General features: G+C 35.4%; 1 protein-coding gene across 2 annotated transcripts in view; it reads right to left on the reverse strand.

The window, feature by feature from the left end:
- LNPK (lunapark, ER junction formation factor) overlaps positions 1–24291 on the reverse strand; it is a 55620-nt gene that overhangs the window by 21640 nt on the left and 9689 nt on the right. For both annotated transcript variants that reach the window (XM_080928001.1, XM_080928002.1), the window contains exons 5-8: positions 13568–13626; positions 9610–9650; positions 6751–6834; positions 6613–6664 (exon numbers count right to left, since the gene is read on the reverse strand). In XM_080928001.1, the coding sequence (XP_080784127.1) occupies positions 6613–6664; positions 6751–6834; positions 9610–9650; positions 13568–13626 (236 nt within the window). The remainder of the gene's footprint in view (positions 1–6612; positions 6665–6750; positions 6835–9609; positions 9651–13567; positions 13627–24291) is intronic.

The raw sequence follows: 24291 nt of genomic DNA on the forward strand, positions 1-24291 counted from the left end.
ACACTTCTCAAATCTATATTCTCTCTCACCTAAATAATTATTTCGTATCTGTTCTTCAAGTGCCAACCACATCTCCCCTAGGTGTAAAAAATAATACATAGAAGCTAGGCCATGGTGGTGTAAGCCTCTATTTCCAAAGGATGAGTCAGGGGATTACCCTAAGTTCAAAACCAACCTAGGCTACAGTGTGAGACCTTACCTCAAAATAAGTAAATATCAGACACAATCAAAAGACAATTCCCACTCCCCATCTCTATCACTCTGTTTCTAGAAAGAAACTGTCGCAAACCTTTCCACTTATAAGATAGACCACACCCCCTCACCTGTTGATGCCCAGTACTCCACTGCCTTCTTTCTCTACTGCAGCATCTCCTCAGGATTTCTGTTGGTGCTTGAGCATGCTGCTGCTTATTTGATACAGTATGCCTGGTCGTCCACTAATCTCTCAGCCATACATTTCTATAGATTTTACTCAAAGGACTTATCTCTTTCCATTGTCTGTAATTTCTCTTCTCCCACCCTTTATGACGAGGCCTTTTGCCCTATCCCTCTCTCAAAATGTTCTTTTCAAGGTTACCAAGAACCTCAACAACAACCTCTAAAATAAGTAGTCAGCTTTCATCACTAAACTTATTTGTGAGGATATTTTTCACAAATGATCACTGCCTTAAAAGCATAACCTATCCTAATTGGGGGAAGGGGCTCTAAATTCTGTGGGGTTTTGTGCTTCAACACTACCCTATGTCTTGAGTACCTTAAGCTCGTAGCCCTTAGTCTAGTCCTCTTATATTTTTCATTATACTTCTATGGCAAGCTCATGGGGTCTTGAGGTTATTTTTTGGTGGTGTTACCAGATGTGTGTGTGTGTGTGTGTGTGTGTGTGTGTGTGTGTGTGTGTGTGTGTTGGTAAATATCACACTTGAGACCTAAAATATGCTAGACAAGTACTTTACCAAGTTTCACCCTCATAGTTAATACCATCTAAATCTTACATCAAAATCTTGTATCTCTAGCATCCAAAATTCCTATTTGTCAGATTCAAATCAAATTGTTTTCTCCATCACCCACCACCCACTCAATCTCTGGATAGCTCAAACAGGGTCTCATGTAACCCAAAATGGCCTTGAACTTCCTATATAGCCAAGAATGAATGACCTTAAAACTCTGATCCTCCTACCTCTACCTCCCAAATGCTGGTGTTATGCACCACCATGCCTCAGTCAACTGTTTTGTTAAAAGTTTTAGTCAGATGACTAACAAAATAGCATACCCAAAATCAAACCTTGTTTTCACCTCTCATCTGGCCCCACTTGCAGTTTTCACAATCTCACTGAAACACAGATCCATCTTTCCAGTTATTCAGCTCAATATTTTTAATGTCATCCTTTCCTCTTCACTGACCCTGTATCTAATCAACCACAAAATCTTTCAAGTTCTATGTTCAAAACACACAGAAAGTACAACAAGGTTATATTAAATTTTTAATTTTTTAAAAACATCTCTAATGCTACTCCTCAAGATCCAAACCACCTTCAATACTACCCCGAGTTACTATAAAAGCTTTCTGACTCCTTTCCCTCTTTCTACCTTTGTTTCTTTTTTAACTTCTCAGGTATTAAACAGTCTTACTGGAACAAGTCAGGTGACATGAATCTTTTGCCTTAAAACAACCAAAATTTAAAATAAAAAACAAATTGAAAACTGAAGTGTCATAATAATCCACATTCTAGAAGGCTCTATTTGAGATGGTTCCTTGTTATTTCTTTTGCTGTCTCCTACTATTTCCCACCTCACTCAGTCTAACCCACACCTACTGGGCTTGCTCTTTCTCAAGTATTCTAGGCATGTTCTCTTCTCTGCGTCTACATAACACATACCCTCACTTCTTTCCTGGTGTTAATAAACTCTCCATGAGATCTTCCCTAGCAATTCTACCTAATAATAACAATCTGCCCTCCCTGTAGGCATTTCCTATTTATCAACCTTTATTAATTTATTGTCTACCTCTTTAAAACTTTTTGTTTACTATTGTAACCCCATCAGCAGACAGACATTCAGATTTATTAAAAGAGAAACAGATATTAGCACATACGCTGGACAGTTTTATGTCTACTTGATTCAAACAGAAGTCAATTTAAAGGGAACCTCAACTGAGAAAAGTGCCTCCATAAGATGGAGCTGTGGGTGACCCTTTAGGGCACTTCTTTTCCCTAATTGGTTACTGATGAAGGAGTACCAGCCCATTGTAGGTGGTACCCCTGGGCTGGTAGCCCTGGTGGTCCTGAGTTCTATAAGAAAGCAGTGTGAGCAAGCCATAATGGGCAAAACAATAAAACAGCACCCTCCATGGCCGCTGCATCAGTTTCTGCCTCCAGGCTCTGGCCCTGTTTGAGTTACTATTCTGACTTTGATGAACAGTGATATAGGAGTGTAAGCCAAATAAAAACAATCACTTTCCTTCTCAGCTTGCTTTTGGTTGTGGTGTTTTATCATAGTAACCCCACTAAGACAGTACATTAGAATTAACTACAGTCCTGGATTTCAAGATCTTGAAAATGAAAAAAAAAAAAAAAAAAAAAAAAAAAAAAAACTTAGTTCTGTATAATCAAGATCTTGAAAGAAATTTCATTTTTCATCACTCTTAAACACATATTTTTTTATGATATAGAGAGTTTTCAGGAATTTGAATGGTAACAGATTTCGTTTTTCCTATCAATCTTTATTGCTTTTTAATGAGACAAAAATATTTTCATCTTCTAGTCCATGATAATACAGTATCTAAGCAGCAGATAATTAGTTCTATTTAATGTGCATATACAGATCCCTATTTTTACTTTTTATGCTTATTCCTTCATATCAAATAATAACCTTTTTTTTTAAGATAAAGCACTCAATAAAAATTCCTTGCCAAAAAATATTAGGAGAAAATCTTTTAAGGTAACAAAAAATAAAGAAATATCCAGAAACCATTCCAATTAAAAGAAGTCTAAGGAGAAAAGACAACTAAACATAGCATAAAATTCAAGTGGTATCATAGAACAGAAAGGGTAAAGTATAAATTTACTTCTCAACAATGTACCATATGGCTATAAGCAAACTTTCTTGTTATGGTAACAGGAGAAACTTGGCACAAGAACTTTACACTGTCTTTGCCATTCATCTATAAATCAACACTGTTCTTTAAAAAAAAAAAAAAAAAGACTATACTTGAGATTGAAAGAGAATCTCAGAGAAGATGGGTTAATAATCCAGTAAGTATAATATTTTTTAACATAAGGCAAATCAAACAATACTATCCTGAAAATTTGTAATCAGTCTAAGCACAGTAAATATCATTAACCCAGTCATACAAAATTAAGATATCTATTATGCACACATCAGTTACAGCTCAGCAACTGCAAGAGAGCTTGTGAAATAAAGACAATTAAACATAGGATCTTTTTGGAGAGTAGATCTTTTCAAGGGCCAAAGGTGAATGCTGTATATGCATTCAGTGCTTGTTCTCACTTTCTGTTAACCATAAATCAAACTAAAAGAGAGAGAGAGAGAGAGAGAGAGAGAGAGAGAGAGAGAGAGAGAGAGAGAGAGAGAGAGAAAGGAAGGGGAGAGAAAGGAAAGGCTAGCATGCAGTGCAGCAAAAACTAAAGCCTTCAAACAAACAGAAACACAAATCTAACATAAACATAAAATCAACAACTACGTGACCATAGGAAGCTAGGAAAGGTGGTACACACACGCCTGTGAGTGTGAGGCAGGAGAACTGACTAGTTCCAGACTGGTCTGGGCTACAGAACTAAACCCTGTCTCAAATAAAGAAAAAGATAGGAGACTAAAAGATATTAAATAGGATTAAACAGCATAACAAGTATAATTCTCAAAAAAAAGTAGAGTAAAATTACAGCATAGCTTAGAACTTTTTAAATGTACGAAAAAATCCAAAACATTAATTATGTGCTAAGAATAAGATATCCTAAATATATTCAAAAGAAATACTATTTTTTATTTAAAGTTCTAAATCCTTTGAAAGGGATGGGACTGAGAAAATAGTTCAGTAGTACAATGTGTGCTGCTCACATAGCAGTAACTGAGTTCAATCCCCAGACCCACAAACCGAAAACATGAGCAGGGAGCTTAAGTGCTAGGAAGGCGACACAGCATCTCTGGAGCTTGTTAGCCACCAAGCTAGCCCACTAGGAGAAGCTGAGAGACCCTGCCTCAGGACCCATGGTAAACGGCACCTGAAGAATGTGACACCGTGAGAGTCTTCTGGCTTCCACATGCATGTGCATACACAACACACATCCCCTACACATACACAGTTATTAATCCTTAAGGTTAAAAAACGATACACTGATCTCTTTATTCGCTAAGGTATCTGCCTATTAAATATTCAGTAATTTCTAATGTCTTCGTTAATTTGAGGCTATGGAATTTGTACATGTATGTCCTGGTGCATGTGTGGCAGTGAGAGGACAACTTGCAGGAGTCAGCTCTGTTTCCAACATGCAGGTCCTAGGGATAGAACTCAGATCACCATGCTTGGCAGCAAGTGCTTTTACCCACTGACCCATCTTGCTTGCTCCTTTATGTATGTTCTTAAATGATTGATCATAACATAGCTAAATATGGAAACTCTTTAAGACTATCCAAAGCAGTACACATATCCAAAGTCAAAGAAAACAGCAGCAGCTTTTCTATAATTATGATTTGGTGTCACAAGAAAAATTTTATTTGGTTCTTGAAAGTTTCTAAGTAACACTTAAGTTCTCAAAATAGGTTACTTTAACTAAATGATAAAATACCTAAGAAAGTTTTTTAAAGTAACAACCACAGCTTCCTATAAAGTACCATATTAAAAAATATATTTGCCCGCAGTATTACTTTTTCAAAGGATTTCTTACATACTATTAAATTAGTCCTACAGTCAAGCTAATTAGCCATATCCATCATACAAGTTTTTCCGTATGTGGAGAGAACACATAAAATCCAGTCTTTCTAAGTTTCAAGTAAACAATATACCATAACTATAGTCACTATACTGTACACTAGCTGTCCAGGCATTATATCCCCTATATAACTAAAATCCTGTGTTCTTTGACCAATATTTCCCCATTGCTCTCGTCAGCTCTGTATCTTGGGAAATAACTTTACACTCCGCTTCTTCGAACTCAATACCTTTAAGAAATAGTACTACCTACACAGAATTGCTGGGGGCTGGAGATATGGATCAGGGGTTAAGAGCACTGTCTGCTCTTCAGAGGTTCCCAGCAACCACATGGTAGTTCACAACCATCTGTAATGGGGTCTGATGCCCTCTGCTGGCATGCAGGTATACATGAAGGTAGAACACTCATATACATAAAATAAATAAATCTTTTTAAAAATGCTTCACATATAACACATGATTACTTAACAGATGAATAAACTATAGTAATTATGAAATGAGAATTTCACTGAAAACACATATATGTGGTTTACTTTAATGGCGATATGAACTTTTACTTTTACCAAAAGAGCAGGCAAAAAAAGAAAAGAAACAACAAGGTAATAGTTCTCTAATCCAAAATCCTAGTTATAAAGTCCAAGAGAATAAATTCTTCCCACTCAGCAATATCAATTAAAAAGCCTAAAATCTGACTCATTTGATCTACATGGTCCTTGTGGATATTTATAAAAGACTACCTTCTCAAAGTTATAAATGCTATTGTAACTTTAAAAGCAGCCTTCAATTCTGCAAGGATGAAAACTGCAGTTTTCTATTTATTTGTTATTCTTCAAGGCCACAACCCCTTAAAAACTTACCAGATTCTTGCAAAAACAAAAATACAAAAATTAAAAGTTAATGCAAACTCAAAATATCTTTCACATTCTACTTTAGGAGACGTTGTAATGTAAGCACTTAAAATAACTTCTGGAGGCTGATGAAGCAGCTCAGTAGGAAGAGGCACTTACTTCACAAGTCTGAGAACCTGAGTTCAATCCCTGCAACCACATAAAAGCAGAAGGACTAAGTAAACTCCTTCACAGAGTTGCCCTCTGACCTCTACATGTAAGCCTTGGTGCATGATACGCACAATAATAAATTAAATTTAAATAAAGTGACTTGAAAATCTACACAATACGTAATGTAATGGTAGTTGTATAGTAGGTAATACAACATCAATATCTTGTTGTTATATGAAATTCAATTCTCTTTTTTTCTTATTTTTAAATTATTTTACTTTTTTATTAGGTAATTGTGTTCTTTTAGAACAAATTTCAGCCTTGGCAAAAATCTTCACTCTCCAGAAGAAAATCATAAAAATGAAAGATATTACTAATATTTCAAAGATTATTATTTACAAGGTAAAATGTAAAATATAGGTGAAATAGTTAAATTTTCAGATTGAAACCAATTAAATACTTCAATCTCAATATTCTAACTTATTAACACATTTCCACAAAACAAAATATAATTAGTGTTATCTACCCTATATATTATGTCAGATTACCAAGTCTAAATGAACATAAAAGTATTTAACGTTTTACACACCACCAACACACACTTGTAAACTCACTTGGATAAATATGGATCTTTCCAACAGCAGCAGCAGTTTCTACAAAGTTATTTACCTTGTCCTGGCTTTGCAGTTACAGCTGCTCCAGCAGATGGCGGCTCAAACTCCTGTCAATTACAATAATGTTTAAATTATATACTACCCTATTACAATGTATTGAGTTGTGATGAAAAAATACTGTAATCAATTTTACCTTTGCTTTCTTTGAGTCTGGATCAAACCTTTCAAGAATTAACTTAGCTGTCTTATAAGTTTCTTTTTCCATGACTTCTTCAAGCTACAAACAAAAATTTCCATTAATTGTTATATTTTGAGACATATTATTTATTTTTATAAGTCTTATTCAAAAGGCATTAAAGTATCAATCTTAGAATTAAGGAAGATAAAGTCACCCCCTCCCTTTTGTACTTAAATCTAGCCAATGTATCAAAAGATTTTCCTACAATCAAATAATAAAAATCCAAGCTTTTAGTGTCTAACCTCTAATGTTACAGCTTTACTGCAAGGAAATACCAAATATCGCTAATTGTTTACATATAATGAGGAGAATAATTACATGCACCAACTTCAATAATGGAATGTGCAAAAATCTATCAGCCATCATTATTGGAAGTTATTAGACATGACAAGCAAATGACAGGCAATTCCTCAGATTTATTTCCTCACAGCACTTAATGCTATTAATTTAAGAAGGTCGTTAGCCAAGAGCTTTACAAAATAAAATCTCTGTGCCAATTAACTGCTGTCAGCATCGATTTTAGATTATTTATTAGCAGAAGCAATTAGCTTGCTGCAAACGTGGTGAAGCTCAGTAACTGGGAGAAAAGCCATGGAATTTGCTCAAGTGACTTAAAGCAAACCTTCCCATCCTCTTTTGTTAGTTAGATTCAAACGTCTTTAGAAGAAAGAAATCAATCACAGAATTTAAGTTTCTACTGAGTTCTCTGCTCACACTAGGAGCTGTAATTACAAGTGTCATTGTTATAGCACTTTATTTACAATGCTCTCAAGTCACTTTATAAACCTAATACAGGGGTCCAATTTTAAAAGTAAGTAATCACTAGTAAATATCATTTCAACAGTTATGGCCCATATCAGAAAAAGCTAAATTTTAGTAGAAGGGAGTTATTACAAATAATTAGTATGCAATATAAAATGCTTTTAGAAAAATTGGAACATGACCCTTTCCTTCTTGGTGACCAATAACCACTTATATTCCTTATATGTTCTGTTCATTCCACAGACACTTACCTTAAAAAGCAGTCCACACCGCATTTACTTAGTTAAAGCATAGTTTTAAAAGAAATGCCTTCCAAAATTATAGTTAATTTAATAATAATTTTAATTAGATGTTAAAATTTAAGACTCTAAGTCCTTAGAGGAATGATTTATAAACTCTTAATTTAGTAAAACAAATATTTTACTAGTTATTTCAAAATTATAATAAATTCTCAAGATAAGCAATTTCAATTTTCTTATGTAAAATTCATTTTAGACTAGTGGAAAATTAGGGATGGAGGTAAAGAAAAGAATATCATGAAATATATTCCCAAATCAACATCATCATGAAATATTAAAGGATTGACTTTCTCATTAGATGTTTAGACCTGCACTACCCAATAGAACTCTCAGAAATGACAGAAAGGCTTATGCATTGGCACAATACAGTTACTAAGATGAATGTGGTAAATAAACACTTAAAATGCTATGTGACCTAGAAATTAGGTTTACAGTTTTATTTCACTATAAATAATGAAAATGTAAATAGTCAAATGTGGCAAGTAGCTACTCATTCGGTCAAAAGATAAAATCTATTGCTAGGTTTATGATTAGCATAAAAAAATTAAGTCAGTCTCTGAAAAACATGGTATACTTTCTCCTATATGTGATTCCTAAATTTGACACCCACACAAAACCATGTATGTATACATACATACAAACATACATACATACATACACATATACATATACAGGCACACATACATACATACATGACAAAGAGGAAGTAGAACTGTCTACAGGAAGGAAGGGAAGAAATGGAAGCAAGAACATAGGGAGTGAGATGGCATGTGTTCAATGCACAGTACAGACTTGTATGAAGTGATCCTATGTAGCATAATAAATGCAATGAATATATGTAGGGGAAGGTTTTTTAAAAGATAAAGAGCTTAAAATTTTAAAAAGATTAGATACAATAAATCTTGAACAGAGAACTCAAATTCAAATTGCTATATCAACAACTCTATTTCTAATAGATCAGTATGATTAAATTTTCAACACTAATAAATCCAGTTTCGTTCTCCCATATGTTTTTCAATTTTATCTAAAATTATTTTCATACAATATGCACCCGTCATGAGATAGAGTGCCACTGCAGCCTAATGACCAAGGGCTAAAATCTCAAAAGCCAGAAGCCAAAGGAAATTGTCATCTGTTTAAGTTGATTACCTCTGCTATTTGTCACATCAACAGAAAACAATATATAATTTACTCCACTCTAGACAAAAAAGTACATGAAACTGACCATATATAATTAAATTTTATTTTATGAGTTTCTACTTAATATCATACTGTCAGCAACTACTACTATTTCCAAACTTAATACTAAAAAACGTAAAACCACTAAGACAAACACCAAGATCAACACACTTATTACCGACTTTAGATGCGAACCTTACACTCTCTCCCTCCCTCCCTCTCTCTCCCTCTCTGCATCATGGTACTTGGAAACCTAAGAATTAACACGAGTCCATGGTTCTGCTGTTCAGGGCTCTAACACAGTCTAGGTTCTAACCTCTACACCCTCTATGCCTACGTGAGTTCTCCCATGTGAATGATTTGCTTACTTCTTGGTTTCCAATTAACATAAATTCTCAGAATCTCAAAAATCCACATACCTAGACTACTTTTTGCTATATATTAACTTTAAAAAAAATCAAAATACTGTCAAAAAGTGTTCCTTGGAGAATCACTAAGGTATAATATATAAGCATTAATTACCCAATTCTTAACCTTATTTATATAAATTAACTTTAAATAAAATTTAACTTACTATCTTTTTCTTCTGAGATTTTAAGTCATCCAATGCTTCATCTAGAAAACAAAATTTGAATCAAATATCAAAATGCTTAGATATGAGAATCATCATAAATACTATATGTGAGGCAAACACCAAAAAAAAGTTCATGGTTTCTCTAAATTTATCCCATATGTAGAGATAAAAATTATCTTAATGTTTACCCATATGTTTCATATTCTTCCTGTATTATATATTTCAAGATTCAGAAAATTTTAAATGGACTTCATATAGACAAAAATTCTTAATTTTTTTCAGAAATGATACTTTCACTTCTCTTTGAACATTTCATTCTCACTAATTTACAAATAATAAATCTCCTTTTATATACTGATAATAAAAATTCTTGTTTATAAGAAGCAAATTGCTTATTTCGATAGACTTTTGAAAATCTTTATTATGCCTGAGGAGTACTTCCAAAGTAGTATCAGTAGCTTTTCAAGATTAACGATTTCTAAAATGTACAGTCTTATTTACGTTAGCATAATGGAGCATGAGCAATCACTTCAGAAGATCCCTTAAACTGGGTGTGGTGCTGCACATTTAATCCCGGGAGAGCTACAGGCAGAGAGATTGCTGTGATTTCATGTCCAGTCTGGTCTATAATGTTCACTAGATGTCGGGGCTGCAAACCAAAAACCTGTCCCCAAAAATATTTTTTAAATAAAAATAATTTTGGAGACAGAGTTAGAGAGATGGCTCAGAGATTAAGGGCACTTTTTGCTCTTGCACAATACTCAGCTTCAATCCCAGCACCCACATGAGGGCTCATCATCATCCTTTACCCCAGTTCCAGGGGATCTGATACCCTCTTCTGAACTCCACAGGCACCAGATACTCATGGTACATAATACATACATGATGGCAAAACATTAAATAATTCCTTAACAAAAAAAAAAGATCCCTTTGCAAATATAGCATTTCTATTTTTTCTGTAGAAATACTTAATTAGCAAAACTAAGAAGTAACTACTGCAAGTTGTTATCTCGCCTCCACATGTGCACAGACCCAGAGTTCGGTTCCTAGCACCTACACGGGGCACATCCCAACTACCTGGAACTCATGTTCCAGTGATCCAGTGCCCTCTTCAGGCCTCCAAGGCACCTACACATACATGTGATGTATAAACACATGCAGACACACACATACATGTATACTAAATACATGTATACTAAATAAAGCTGCTTTAAGTGAAAACAAACAGTGTATTCAAGTAGTTTTTGTTAGAAATTAAACATGTAATTACAGTTAAACAAGATAGGCTCCACCAACTAAGTAGAGAAAAGAAAACGTGGAAGGACTAAAGGTGTTGGAAAATAAGTGGTGAAGTGGGCTGGAGCAGGCATCCTGAACCAGACAGACTGAGGTTATATGCAAGGAGCATCATTAAAGGCCATCTATTCATACAACCTTATTTATATATTGAAGCAAGACATCTTTAAACCAAGTAAGTGCTCATAAAACTAGAAATTTGATATTTTATGTTAATATTTTATTCATATATCTAAGTATGATAAAGTATTATGTTTACATTTTTATTTCTATAAAATATACTTCAAAATAATAAGCAGTGAAGCAGTTAAAGGCAAAACAAAATTTCAAAAAAACATGAATTGATAATTATTTAAGTCAATCATAGGTACAGAGTTCAGTAGACTACACTTTTATATAGTGGGAAAAAGAAAAGAAAAAGAAATATACCAAATAGAAAGTTCATTTAAGATAAACTATATAAATATTATATATATATATATATATAATTAAACACAGAGAAGTTGAGCTGGTGCACAGCTATATAGAGCCTTCAACTCTAGTGAAGGCTAGTGTTCATGGTCCTGGAAGGTACTCTTCACATTACAGAGAAAGGCAAACACCAACCCAGCTACAAACCCTATGGATTACAATGACGACTTCTTAGCATGACATGCTAGTACAATAATGCCACAAAAGTTGTGGAAGTAACCAATCACTGTGATTGGATTTAAGGCCCATTCCACAAGATGGAACTCATGCCTGACACTGCCCAAGCAGCCAAAAACCTGAAAAGAGACAGGTCATGGACCTAGGAGAAAACTACTACTATCTGCTAAAGCAACAGTATGCAACCTGTCATGACCCCTCTGAGGGGTCAGACAACGCTTTCAAGGTGTTGCTCAAGACCATCTAGATAACAAGTATTTGTATTACTAGCCAATTTTTATAGTAGCAAAATGACAGTTATGAAGTAGCAACAAAACCATTTTTTGGTTGGGGGTCAGCACAACATGAGAAACTGTATTAAGGAGTCACATATAATAAGGAAGATTGGGAACCACTGAGCAAAGAAACAGTGCAATAAAATGATTCCTAATGACATTCTGCTAGACCCTTAGATCAATACCGCACTCAACCGTCCTCAGAGAAACTTTCTCTTATAATAGATGGGAACTAACAGGTGCACAACTGGACAATGTAGAACATGTCCTACTCGGACATCTTCCTCAGACCTCTTCCCTCAGTACTCAGGGAGAAACGCAGTAGAGACCGTGGGGAGACTATAAGAACTAGAGTGAACAGGAGACACGAAGGAAACAATGGCTTCCAAACAGAATAGGGCAGTTCGCATATCAGCTCCGAGGCTTGTGGAAAACGGACCAGAATTACACAGATCCAAGCTGGACATGACCCCCATGCTGAAAGGCAGATGTGAACACCTGGTCCCTGCCCCTAACCAAAAAACTATCTCCAAATGACATCTTCTTGCAAAGGAAAAGCAAAAATAGTTTTCTCCAGTAGAGAGTCACTAGGCATACTAACCACTCTTAAGAGCAGGACCCACACCCTGTAGGAGATAGCCAATGAGAAATGAACTTAGAGTATTCTTACAGACTTCTTGTCTCCCGTTTGCTATGGTTGAACTTTTTCTCTTTTGTCTTACTGGTCTTTTTCTTGTACATTATGATTTGTGAGGGTATTAGGTTTTGTTTTCTATGTATATTGGTGTGTGTGAGTTTTCTTGTGATTTTTCTTTGTGTTTTTTTTTTTTTTTCTAAAGAGAGAGAAAGAAAGTATGGAGCTGGGTAGAAAGGATCTGGGAGGGAAAACGTGGTCAGACTATATTTCTGAAATAATCTTTAATAAATAAGAATCTATACTTTAAAAAAAAACAAAAACAAAAACAAGGTTTCTCTGCATAGCCCTGGCTGTCCTGGAATTCACTCTGTATACCAAACTGGCCTCAAACTCATAGAGATCCACCTGCCTCTGCCTCCCAAGTGCTGGGACTAAATGTGCCACTGCCCAGCAAGATACTTTTTAAGACTTGAAAAATCTTTAAAACTTGCACATATATAAAACATATAGAAGCAGATTTTTTTTATTTATATATTTCATTTAAAACAAAGCTGAAGGGCTGTGACATTGAGAGTAATACAGCTTAAAGGAAAAACTGGAGAGAAGACTCAGGGGTTAAAAGCACTCCCTACTCTTCCAGAGGACCAAGTTTTATTTAATTCCCAGCACCCACAAGGCCACTCATGGCCATTTGTAAGTCTGGTCCTACGGGATCCATGACCTCGCCTAGACTCCACAAGTACCAGGAACACACAAGCAAGTAGAACCCACATGTCCATAAAACAAAATGAATTTTAAAAAAGTATGTATGTACTATATTTTACCAATGTTGCCCACAAAATTAATTAATTTAACAAATACAATTTGCTTTTATTTTTAAAATGCTTTGCATGAAAAAATCCTAAAATAAGAATTGAAACATATTAAAGGCAGAACCTTCTTATACTCATGTCCTTTGTTATGTAGGACAGCAAACAGCAAACAATCTGACACACTCACCACACTACCATCTCAAACCACTTCATAACTAGCTTATAAAATAGCACACAATAAGATGAGTTTGTTTATTTAATATAAGTCTATAAAAAGTATTTAAACTTACTATTTCTCTCTGTTCTCTTGGAAAAGAAGAAAATAAGCACGGTTCTTAATGTCCAGATGCTAGAAAGAAAGCAAAATTTTAAAAAAAATCCATCATTACAAGAGGTGAATCAGAATCTACAGGCAAAAATAAACAGTTCCAATTAGAGTTAGACATTAATTTCTACATAATGAAAATCAAATATCACTATGTTTTGTTAAGAAATACCAGAGGCTCACTTGATATTTCAATAGATGAGTTCTCAACCTAAATTCCAAGGGCCTTCTTAGAGTTCCTCCTGGAATTATTTTTAAAAAACCCTCCTTTCTATGTATGAATGCATTTCTCTAGAGAAGCCATTGCTTTGTCAATTTCTAAAGTGTCTATAAATCCCCTAACGCATAAAGAACAGTATTGTAGAATGCTTTCTTTTATTAATTCTATTCTATTTTTATATATGTATCTGTGTGTGTGTGTGTGTGTGTGTGTGTGTGTGTGTGTGTATGTACATATGCGTGAAGATGGCCAAAGAGGCGAAAAGGTGTGCACTCGGTCACCTGCATCGGAAGTTAGAGCTGTCAACTTACTAACACAGATAACAGACGCTAGGAACTGAACTCCAGCTCTCTGAAAGAGCAGCACAAGCTCTTAACCACTGAGCAGCCATCTCTCCAACCTCAAGAATGTTTTCTAAGTAAATATCCATTCCAAAAACATTTCCTATCTATTCCCTCGTGTTAGCAGGGAAATACATTTTACTTTTCAAACAAGAGTATTATTACATGATCTCTACCATTTAACACTGATGAAATCTTCTTTATTCAATAGAATAGGCTATATGGTGAAAGAAATTCAGTGGGGAAAAAAAACTAATTTTCAAATAAATACTTAATAATAAAATTTGCCTTTTAACTCCTTTTAAAATTTTTATGATTTTTATGGTAGTGACTCTTTAGGCTTTGCACTACTAATATATCCAAGAATATTAAAAAAACACGAGAAACTCAAAAAATATTTCTATCCCAAGGTTGTCAGTCATCTCTCATATAAATGCAGGAGACCCTAAGTCATCCATCCAGACAGCTTTGTGATCTACATGCTGTGAAACCTGACAACCTGAGACCACCCAGCAGAACCACAAAATCAACCCCACAATTCTGCCCTCCGTCCTCCATAAGTATGTCATGGCACGTCTGCTAACACATGCACAGACACACACACACACACACACACACACACACAAAAAGATGAAAAAATGTAATGGATCATAATAAGCAATGAAATTGAGTCAATAATAATGATGATGATGATGATGATAACAATAATAATAATAATAATAATAATAATAATAATATCCCCCAAATCAGAGAGTCCCAGATGATTTACTACTAAATTCTACTTAACTTTTAAAGAACAAACACCAATGCTTTTTAAACTACTCCATAAAATAGAATGAGAAATAAAACTACCAAACTTTTTATGAAAGCAGTATTACCTTGATACAAAAAAGCAGAAAATGAGAAAATTATAGGCCAGTCTCCCTAATGACCACAGAAATATAAAAATTTAATGAAATACTTAAAATACAATTCAAGAAAGCATCAGACCTGCCATGCCAGCTGATTTTTTTTCCACAAATATAGGGATGGTGCAAGAACATATTCAATCAATAAATACATACAACGCACCACATTAATGGATGCCAAGACAGAAATCATGTAATTATTTCTATAAACACAAGAAAAGCTTTTAACAAAATCTAATACCCTTTTATGGAAAGATTTTTAAAAGCTCTGAGGAAAGTAGTAATAAAAGACATAATAAAGCTATATAAAACAAACCTATAGCCAACACTATTCTAAGTAGGAAAAACTCAAAACTAAAATCAAGAGCAAAATAAGTTGTCTACTACCTCTACTCTGATATAACCAAGTGCTGCTTAAAGTCAGATACTGCGTGAAGACACCTAAGGAAAGGAAGGGTACAAAGAGGAAGGGAAAAGGCCAAAGTATCCTTATTTGTATTTGCTAGAACTCTATACAAAAGAGACACTAAAAACTCCCCCAATAAACTGTTAAACATTTTCAAAGAAGCAGATACAAAATTAACATTTAAATATCAGCCTTCCCAGGTACAAATAGGAACCAAGCTGATAAAAAATTGGGAAAACAATCCTATTTACAATTGTTTCAAGAAAAAAACTTAAATACTTGGAATAAGCTTAGGCACAGAAATGTAAAGACCTCTACAATAAAAACACTGTAAAAATGAGGAAATTTAAGACACTAAAAAACATGATACTATCCCCCAGAAGCAATTCACAAGACTCATTCAATGCAATCCCTACCAAAATTCCAACATCATTCTTCACAAAAAATGTATGTGTGTGTTTGCAAGCCTATGTACGTAACTTGTGCATTCTCTGTACAATCGTGCATGCACAAGGCACTAGAGATATCATTGTACCTAATTCCAAGTTATACTACAGAAGCAAAGTAATAAAAATGCCATTAAACAGGCACAACAAAAGCACAGAAATCAACATAATAATAGAGAAGACCCAGATGTAAACCCATACAGTGAAAACTACAGACAAAATGACATTGGAGAAAAGACAGCCTTTCCAGCAAATGACACTGGAAAAACTGAACATCCTCAAGTAGAATGAAAACTACATTAGTATTTCTCATATTGTTTTTTAAAAAAAGAAAGAAAAGAAAAGAAAAAGAAAACAACAACACAAGCTGGAGAGGCGGTTGGTAGCTAACAGCACTGGCTGCTCTGTCAGGAGGAAAGGAGTGCCAGTCCCAGCACGGACTCAGCAGCTCACAAGCACCTGTAACTCCAGGTCCCAGGAATCCAAACTCTCTCTGGTGTCTGTAGGCACGTGCACACTCAAATATGCATGCACGCATGCACATGCGTACACATACACAATTCTTTGTAAAAATCAATTCCAAGTGGGCCAAAGACCTTTATAAGACCTAAAGCTCTGCAACTATTAAGGAAAAAAAAAGAAAGAAAGAAAGAAAACACTTCAACATTGGGCATAGGGCAAACACTTTCTGAATAGGATTCCGGTATAAGAAATAATGCTAACAATTGACTAATGGAATCTCAGGAAACTAAAGTTTCCATACAGCAAAGAAAAACAACTAAATGAAAAGAGAACTTAAAAAACAGGAGGAAAATCTTTGCTAGCTATATCTGACAGAAGATTAGCATTTACAATATAAAAAGAACTCAAAAATTAAAACAATAAAAAAAAAATCAAACCATCAAATCGACAAATGGGCTAGAATAAAATGAATACACAATTCTCAAAAGGTGAAGTATAAAATGGTCAGGTCAATAAACATATACAAAATGTTCAACCTTACTAGCTATCTGAAAAATGCAAATTAAAACTACATGATTCCATTTCTCATCCTGGTCAAACTGGTAGTCATTAAAAAAGCAACAACAAATTCTCTGACAAGAATACGAATAAAAGGGAGCTCTGACACATGCTGGTGGTGAAAATGTGAGCTAATCCAGGCATGTAAATCAGCACAAGTTACTAAAACAAAAAAAACAAAAAAACAAAAAAAAACCCTGAAAATAGATGTATCTTAAGGCCCAGGTCTATTAATCCAGGCCCAACACATCACAGAGACACTTGCCTATCTGTATTTATTGTAAAACTATTCATAACAACTAAGTTGTAGAATCAATACCTAAGTGCCCATCAACAGAGAAATTAATAAAGTGTGGCATATGTACATAATGAAGGTTTTCAGTCATAAAGAACAAAGTATATGGAGCGTTCAGGAAAAAGAATGTAACTGGAGATAATCAAATCAAGGGAATCAAGGGTGTTGGTCTCAAAAAGACAAACACCCTATTTCAGTAATTTTATAAACATAAACTAACAGCACCCTATACAACAAATATATACTCCCAAAAATTAAAACACAAAAAATACATTGTGTCTGAATATAAATTTACAACGTAAGAAAGAAACTTAGTTCTTTACTCCAAAATACAGTACTGCAATTTAGAAACTTAATCTGCAAGGTAGCTATGAGCAGTCTTGCCTCCTCACACTCAGACCTTCACAACCACAACTGACTGAATGTGACAGAGGTGACAGTAAAGATAGACAGACAGAGCTCAGCTTTGTCTTCTCTCCTGGATTACTGACTCTGAAAGTCAATGAGCCTATGGTAAACAACTAACAAAGGGCTGGAACTTGCTAAACTATGTGCAAGCTTCAAAGCAGATTTGAAAGAATCACCCAACAATGCCTAAAACTATACCAGGAGTATAGACCTTGCTGCATTTAGGGTCAGAATCTACTTTGAAAGTGGCAAAACAACTAGTCTGGCATGATTTATGACTGCAGCAAGGAGAATAAATCTACACATAAGCATAGATTTACAAGACATGGCCTAATAAAAAGACAAAGATCTCCAGGATACAAGCAAACAAATAAAAAAACAGAATCAAGTCAGGCAAAGGCAAAAATAAATGAAGTAAGGCAGAAGCTGGAAAGCAGCAGGTGTAAGCTCTGCAGTGACTGTGTCTGCTGTGGCTATAGACTGAGTTAGGCCTTTAGATGACTGGCCCAAGCCAACAGCTTAACTGTATTATATAAGAACGAGGATCTGAAACAACTAAGCTGCTCCCAACACTTCTTGTCCTTCAGGAACTGTAAGGGACTTATTAAACTACTAAATTCTGGGACAGTTTGCTATATAGCTATAGATAATTCATACCCAGTCTGATGATAGGAAAACACCAAATAACTACCACTAGATTCCTACCTACATGGTTCTTACAGCAGTTACCTAAGCAGTAAAAAGCTATTGAGCATTGTCTTTATCAAGGGAAAGAAGATAAGGAGAAAAGTTAAACATAACATACTAGTAGCAAATCCCCACAAAATTGTCCCCTATTTACAAGGAATATGCCTCCCAAAATTCAACCCCTCCCCCCCCTCAGGGAATACTGAGACACAGATGGACTGTGTCCTTTACATCCTTATCTTCCTAATGTTGTGACACTTTAATACAGGGTGGCGACCTCCAATCACAAAACCACTTTGTTCCTACTTCAAAAACATAATTTTGCTACTATTATAAATTATAATGTAAATATCTGATATGCAACAAGCAAAGGGACTGTGACCCACAGACTGAGAACAACTGCTGTGCATAAGGTTTTTCTTATAGGCTATATAGCATTGCTTACACCGACCAGAGTTAGGTGGGCCTTCCGAGTGTTAAGCCCTGGTGCTTTCTTTGCTTTACTACTCTTGTATTTTGGGCTCATTATTAGAGTAAAAGTAGAGTTAACGAAAAGACTATGGCAGCTTGGACAATCAATCTGATAACCAAGAGTCCCACTAAGTGACCGGCAGGTCACATATTGTAGCACAGTTACACTAAACAAAGGGATGACTGATGTTCTGGACAGGGAGGGCAGTGTGGTGTAAGTGCCATCACATCACTCAGACCAGCAGATTTAAGTTGTGGCTCTTTTACTTCTAGAATACTTCAGTCAGTAATTTTCAGATCATAGTTGACCACAGACAACTGAAACCACAGAAAGCAAAATCACAGATAAGAGTAGCAATTGTGCTCTGATAAAGATTTAGAAGAAAAAAAAGTACAGAGAGGAAATGAAACAGGAAAGGCACTGCAGAGATGGTCAGTATGGGAAACCAGCTATTTTTCTTAAATGAGTATATAAAAATTGAGATATATTCTCCTCAAATCAAAACTGCCCCATTTCTGGACAGTAAATCCTTTCAGTTTTTATCAGAACTACTGAGAAAAATCAGCTAGCAAACAATACTTCCTGTGTCAACTTTCCAAGGTTTAAAAAGGCCTTGCTCTTAAAATTGTTTTGTTGCCATTCTTTATTCACACACAAATTCTTACCCTTTAGGGCTAAAGTAAATGGAGTCATTTTGTATTTTTGATAGAATTTAGAAACATAATTGCAGTAATTCCAGGATCTGTGCTCCACTTAGCCCAGCTAAGGCTTTCCTCTCCTAATAATTAAGTGGAATTATTTATGAAATTTATGAAACACACACAGACACACACAGACACACACAGACACACACACACACACACACACACACACACACACACACACACACCCTTCTGGGTTGTGAACAATAACACATTCTTCATTCACCCAATTCCAGCCTTAGAAATCATTCAAACAAGATAAAAATAAAAATGTAATCTCCTTTTCTAGTAAAAATTAGGTTGTAGCTATAAAACCCAAACTTCAGAATAGTCGGAAAGAGGCCAGCAAGATAACCCTTTCCAAGTGTAAAGTCTATAAATCATGTCAGCAAAAATGATAAGAAACATAACTAAAGAAAAGAGATTAAAAAATTATTCAGAAATGATTTATTTATAAAGACCAGGAAGGAGAAGAGAGATTCTGCCCCATGAGAAAATGCAGTTGCCTAATTTCACTGGCCAGGAAACGATAAAATTTCATACAAAAATCTAGATAATGAGGAAAATTCCAGTCAGTTTAGAACACAGATGACGACATTCCATTAATTCCAAATAAATTTCCCACAAATAACTGGTACAAAAAAAAGATGTAAGTCTTTCTTATTATAAAACATTTTTAAAGTATATTATATTTCAAAACTAAAACTAACTCTTATCAGGAAAATTCACTAAACTTAAAATTAGAAATTCAAAAGGAGATTGCTATATTGGATCATAAGATAAAATCCAATCCTTAGTATAAACCAACTTTGAAACTTTTCTTTATTTATTATAATTTAGAGGAGCTAGAGGATTATAGAGTACTTGCCTAGCACATGTGAAGCCCTAGGGGTTGAATTTTAGTACTAGGGGTTGGGATAAAAATCAGCCTTCTGCTAGGATATACCCCAGCAGTAGAGCATTTGTTTAGTATGTGTAAGGCTTGGCATTCATCCTCAGTACTAAAAAAGCAGTTCTAAAATTCAAAAAGAATTGAGAAGAATGACTATCTACTGAACCTCTATGTTCTAGAAAACAATAATGGGATCCAAAGTTCATCCATACTGTATCACAATGTGCATATGAACTAAATTCTCAAGGCCTCTTACATAAGGCAATGATATTCTATCACAAAGGGTAATTTTAAAATAGCTAAGACTAGATTATGAGTCCGCTGCCTTGATCTTTAACCTCTTTAGTACAGGCATCTCCAATAATGTAAATAAAGATAGTTGTCACAATTTGGACATTTTGAACATATCAAAAAAATTTCTAAGTGGTCTAATAAATATAAAAATGTGAAGAATAAAGTAATAACGTATTGTTTCTTTTGCTTTCAATACTTGGAAGTAAATCCTAGTCTAGACCTCAGAAATATTCCCAAGAAAAGAAGCACAACTAAGCTTAAGCAACAGCTCACTCCAAATAAAATGCCATGGGTGATGGCATCTCACTTGCCACAGTATCACTTTCACACCTGTATTTTTGTTTCATGTTGACAGTCACTAAGTAAAAACACATCTATTCTCTGTTAAGTAACTTGGACTGTGCCTCCCAGTGAAGAGCTCACTGAAACAGGAGCTGCAGCAATAGAGAATGGGTGACAAACGAGAATGAGACAAAGGGAGAGGTGATTCTGCAACATATCCAGTCACAAAGCACTAACTACACTGACACACAGTCCAGGACGCATTATAAGAGAAAACAACAAAAAAAGTTTTATTTAATTAAAACAAAAACCACCATGGAGGAAGCCCATGGTTAACTCCTCAAAGATCAACTTCTTATAGTAATTAATGTCTGAAATTAAAGATAATATCTATGAAGCTTTATTAAGAAAGGAAACACTTGCCAGGTGGTGGTGACATAAACCTTTGATCTCAATGCTCGAAAGACAGAGGCAGAAGGATATCTGTGAGTCCTGGCCACCCTTACCTCAGTGAATTCTAGAATTCACTGGGTTACACAGAGAAACCTTGTCTCAAAAATCTGAAGAAGAAGGAAGAGGAGGAGGGAAGAGAGGAAGGGAAGGAAGGAAAGGAAAAGAAGGAAAGGACAAAAATAAGTGGAAGATGGAAAAAGGCAAGAAGGGGGTAGGTGAGAAAGAGACAAAGAAATAAATACATAAGACCGCTTCTAAATGATACCACAGGCTGGAGGTGTGACTGAGTAGAAGAGTGCTTGTGGAGCACCCACGGAGCACTAGGCTAACACCACACACTCTCATGCTTCACAGGCAGGGAAGAAGACTCACTGGGCCAAGGCTCTTACCATAGATCAGGATAGCACAGATTCGATCCCCAGGACCCACACAGCAGAAGAAAAGGACAACCACCCATAATAAGTCATCTGACCTAAAACATGTGTGCACACACACACACACAAATGTGACTGCTCTAGCTTCCTTTGTACGGCTTTAACCCAAAGCAAGTGAAGACAGGACTGCTTTATTTAATTTATACTTAACATATCAGAATCCATCATTGAGGGAAGTCAGGGCAGAAACTCAAACAAGAACTCAAACAAGGTGGAAACCATGGGAGAACTGTTTACTGGCTTAACAGTTAGCCTAACAACAGCCTTCTTATACAGCACAGAACAACCTGCCTAAAGAAGACACCCCAACAGTGGGCTGGGCCCTTTTAATCAATTAGCAATCAAGATAATCACCCAGAGACATGTCCACAGGCCAACTGATCTAGACAACCCTTCAAGTGAAACTTCTCAGATGATTCTAGGCTATGTCAAAGTTGATACTTAAGTACACTTAAACACATAATAAAGTTTTCAGCTTTCCCCACAGTTGTTCTTCACACTTAATGCTCACTTCAAACACCACTTCCTAGAGAGGCCTTCCAGGACCCTTGGAAAGAAACACCACTTGACTTCCTTCATTGCACATATTTCTCTCCAGATTAACAGTACGTCTTTGTTCACTTATCTCTATCTTTTATCTGCCCAATCACAGAGGAATTCAAGTCACATGGAACAGAATCTCACCACTACTTTTCATATCACTATCAGTCTGGACCACTGCTTAACACATTGCAGATGCCTAATACTTAGTAAATAAAGAGATGATGGTTTTGGTAACCTGTGTGTGTGTGTGTGGTACTAGGAGTCAAAACCAGAGCCTCACATATACTAGCAAATGTTCTATTAATAAGCTATAACCCCTATACCTTTTGTGTTTGTTTTTGAGGCAGGATCTCAGTAGGTTGCATAGTCTGAATCAACTCCCCGATAGTCCAGGAATGCCTTAATCTTGTGATCCTTCTGCCTCAGTTTTCCAAGTAGCTGGGATTATAGGCCTGACTTTAGTTAACTTTTATAAACTACAAAATCCTAAATTTCTATCTTCTATTGAATTTTCTCTAAGTTTCATACTCATACTTAGCCATCCATTGACAGCTCCAATAGCAAAATACAGTGGTTCCCCAAGTCTCCTCCTACTCATGTTCCTCACTATTTTGATGAATGATAATACCTTCAACCAAATATCCCAAACTGTAAACCTAAATTTTACCCTTGAAGTCATTCATCCTCTTCACCCCATATCCAATTACCAAGTCTTTCAATTTTACTTCCTAAATCTCCAATCCATCAATTTCATTCAATCCATCTGCTCTTCTCCCACCCACCAAATACAAATCATTCATCATTTCCCTTATCAACTATAATATCCTTCTAGCTTCCTACTCCAGATCCACTCTTACTTCCTTCTAATTTATTAAAAGCTACACTCTCAGTGGTTATAATAACATGATGGTTGATCTTGTCAATTTGGCTAGGTTTAGAATCTCTTAGGAGACAGACATCTAGACATGTAAAGAGGCTTAACTAAATGTAGACAGACCCGTACTCTGCGCTGGGTCCCAGACTTCATTAAAAGACAAACACACGTGCAGCAATAGCACGCACTTTACTCTGTGTCCAACTGCAATGCAATGTGACCACGCTCCTACAGCCACAGCTACCACTGCTCTGGCTGCCATGTCATTCCACTGTACACATAACCCATTCTGCAAGTCTCACATTCAGACATCAATTCTTCAGAAGTCTGTAGTAAGCAATCCCATTGATATCCTTCTCAATGCAGCCTTTGGTTATATAATCAATCACACAGTAGACTAAACAACTGCTGTGAAGGACTGTGCAGCTATAAAAGTTACTGGTTTTAAGGTGGGAGATTATCATGGATTACCAAGGGAAATCAAAGAATCCTAAATTGACCAACAACCTAGGTCTACAGTTCCTCCCTCCGCAGATTCTAAGCAGACCAATGTCTCATCTCCGGCCTATAAGGTTCTAAGCAAAGACCCAGTTAAGCTGCCTGGATTTTGAACATTAGAGCTCTAAGATAATGAATGGGTGTTGCTTTAAGCTGCTTAACTTAAGACCAATTGAAACTTACAATCAAGGTCTTTCTAGACCCCCACACTAAGCCTGAGTTGGGGCCCCTGTTCTCACAGCATTTTGCATTTCTGTCATAACATTAATAATATTTATTACTTTATATGTAGCCTAAAATCTATAGCCAATGATTTTTCAATTTCTTTACCATATACAATTATAACCCAATGTCTACATGACTGTCATCCACATAAATGTTTGCTAATTAAATGAAAAACCATTTCCCAAAATTTTCAGTTGAGATATACCTCCCATAGAGTACTAGGTTATGAAATACTTAATAAATTACTGCTTATAGCAATAATTAAAAAGAGATATAAAGGGATGGGAGTG

This window comes from Micromys minutus (assembly GCF_963924665.1).
Source record: "Micromys minutus genome assembly, chromosome: 13".
Classification (NCBI taxonomy): domain Eukaryota; kingdom Metazoa; phylum Chordata; class Mammalia; order Rodentia; family Muridae; genus Micromys; species Micromys minutus.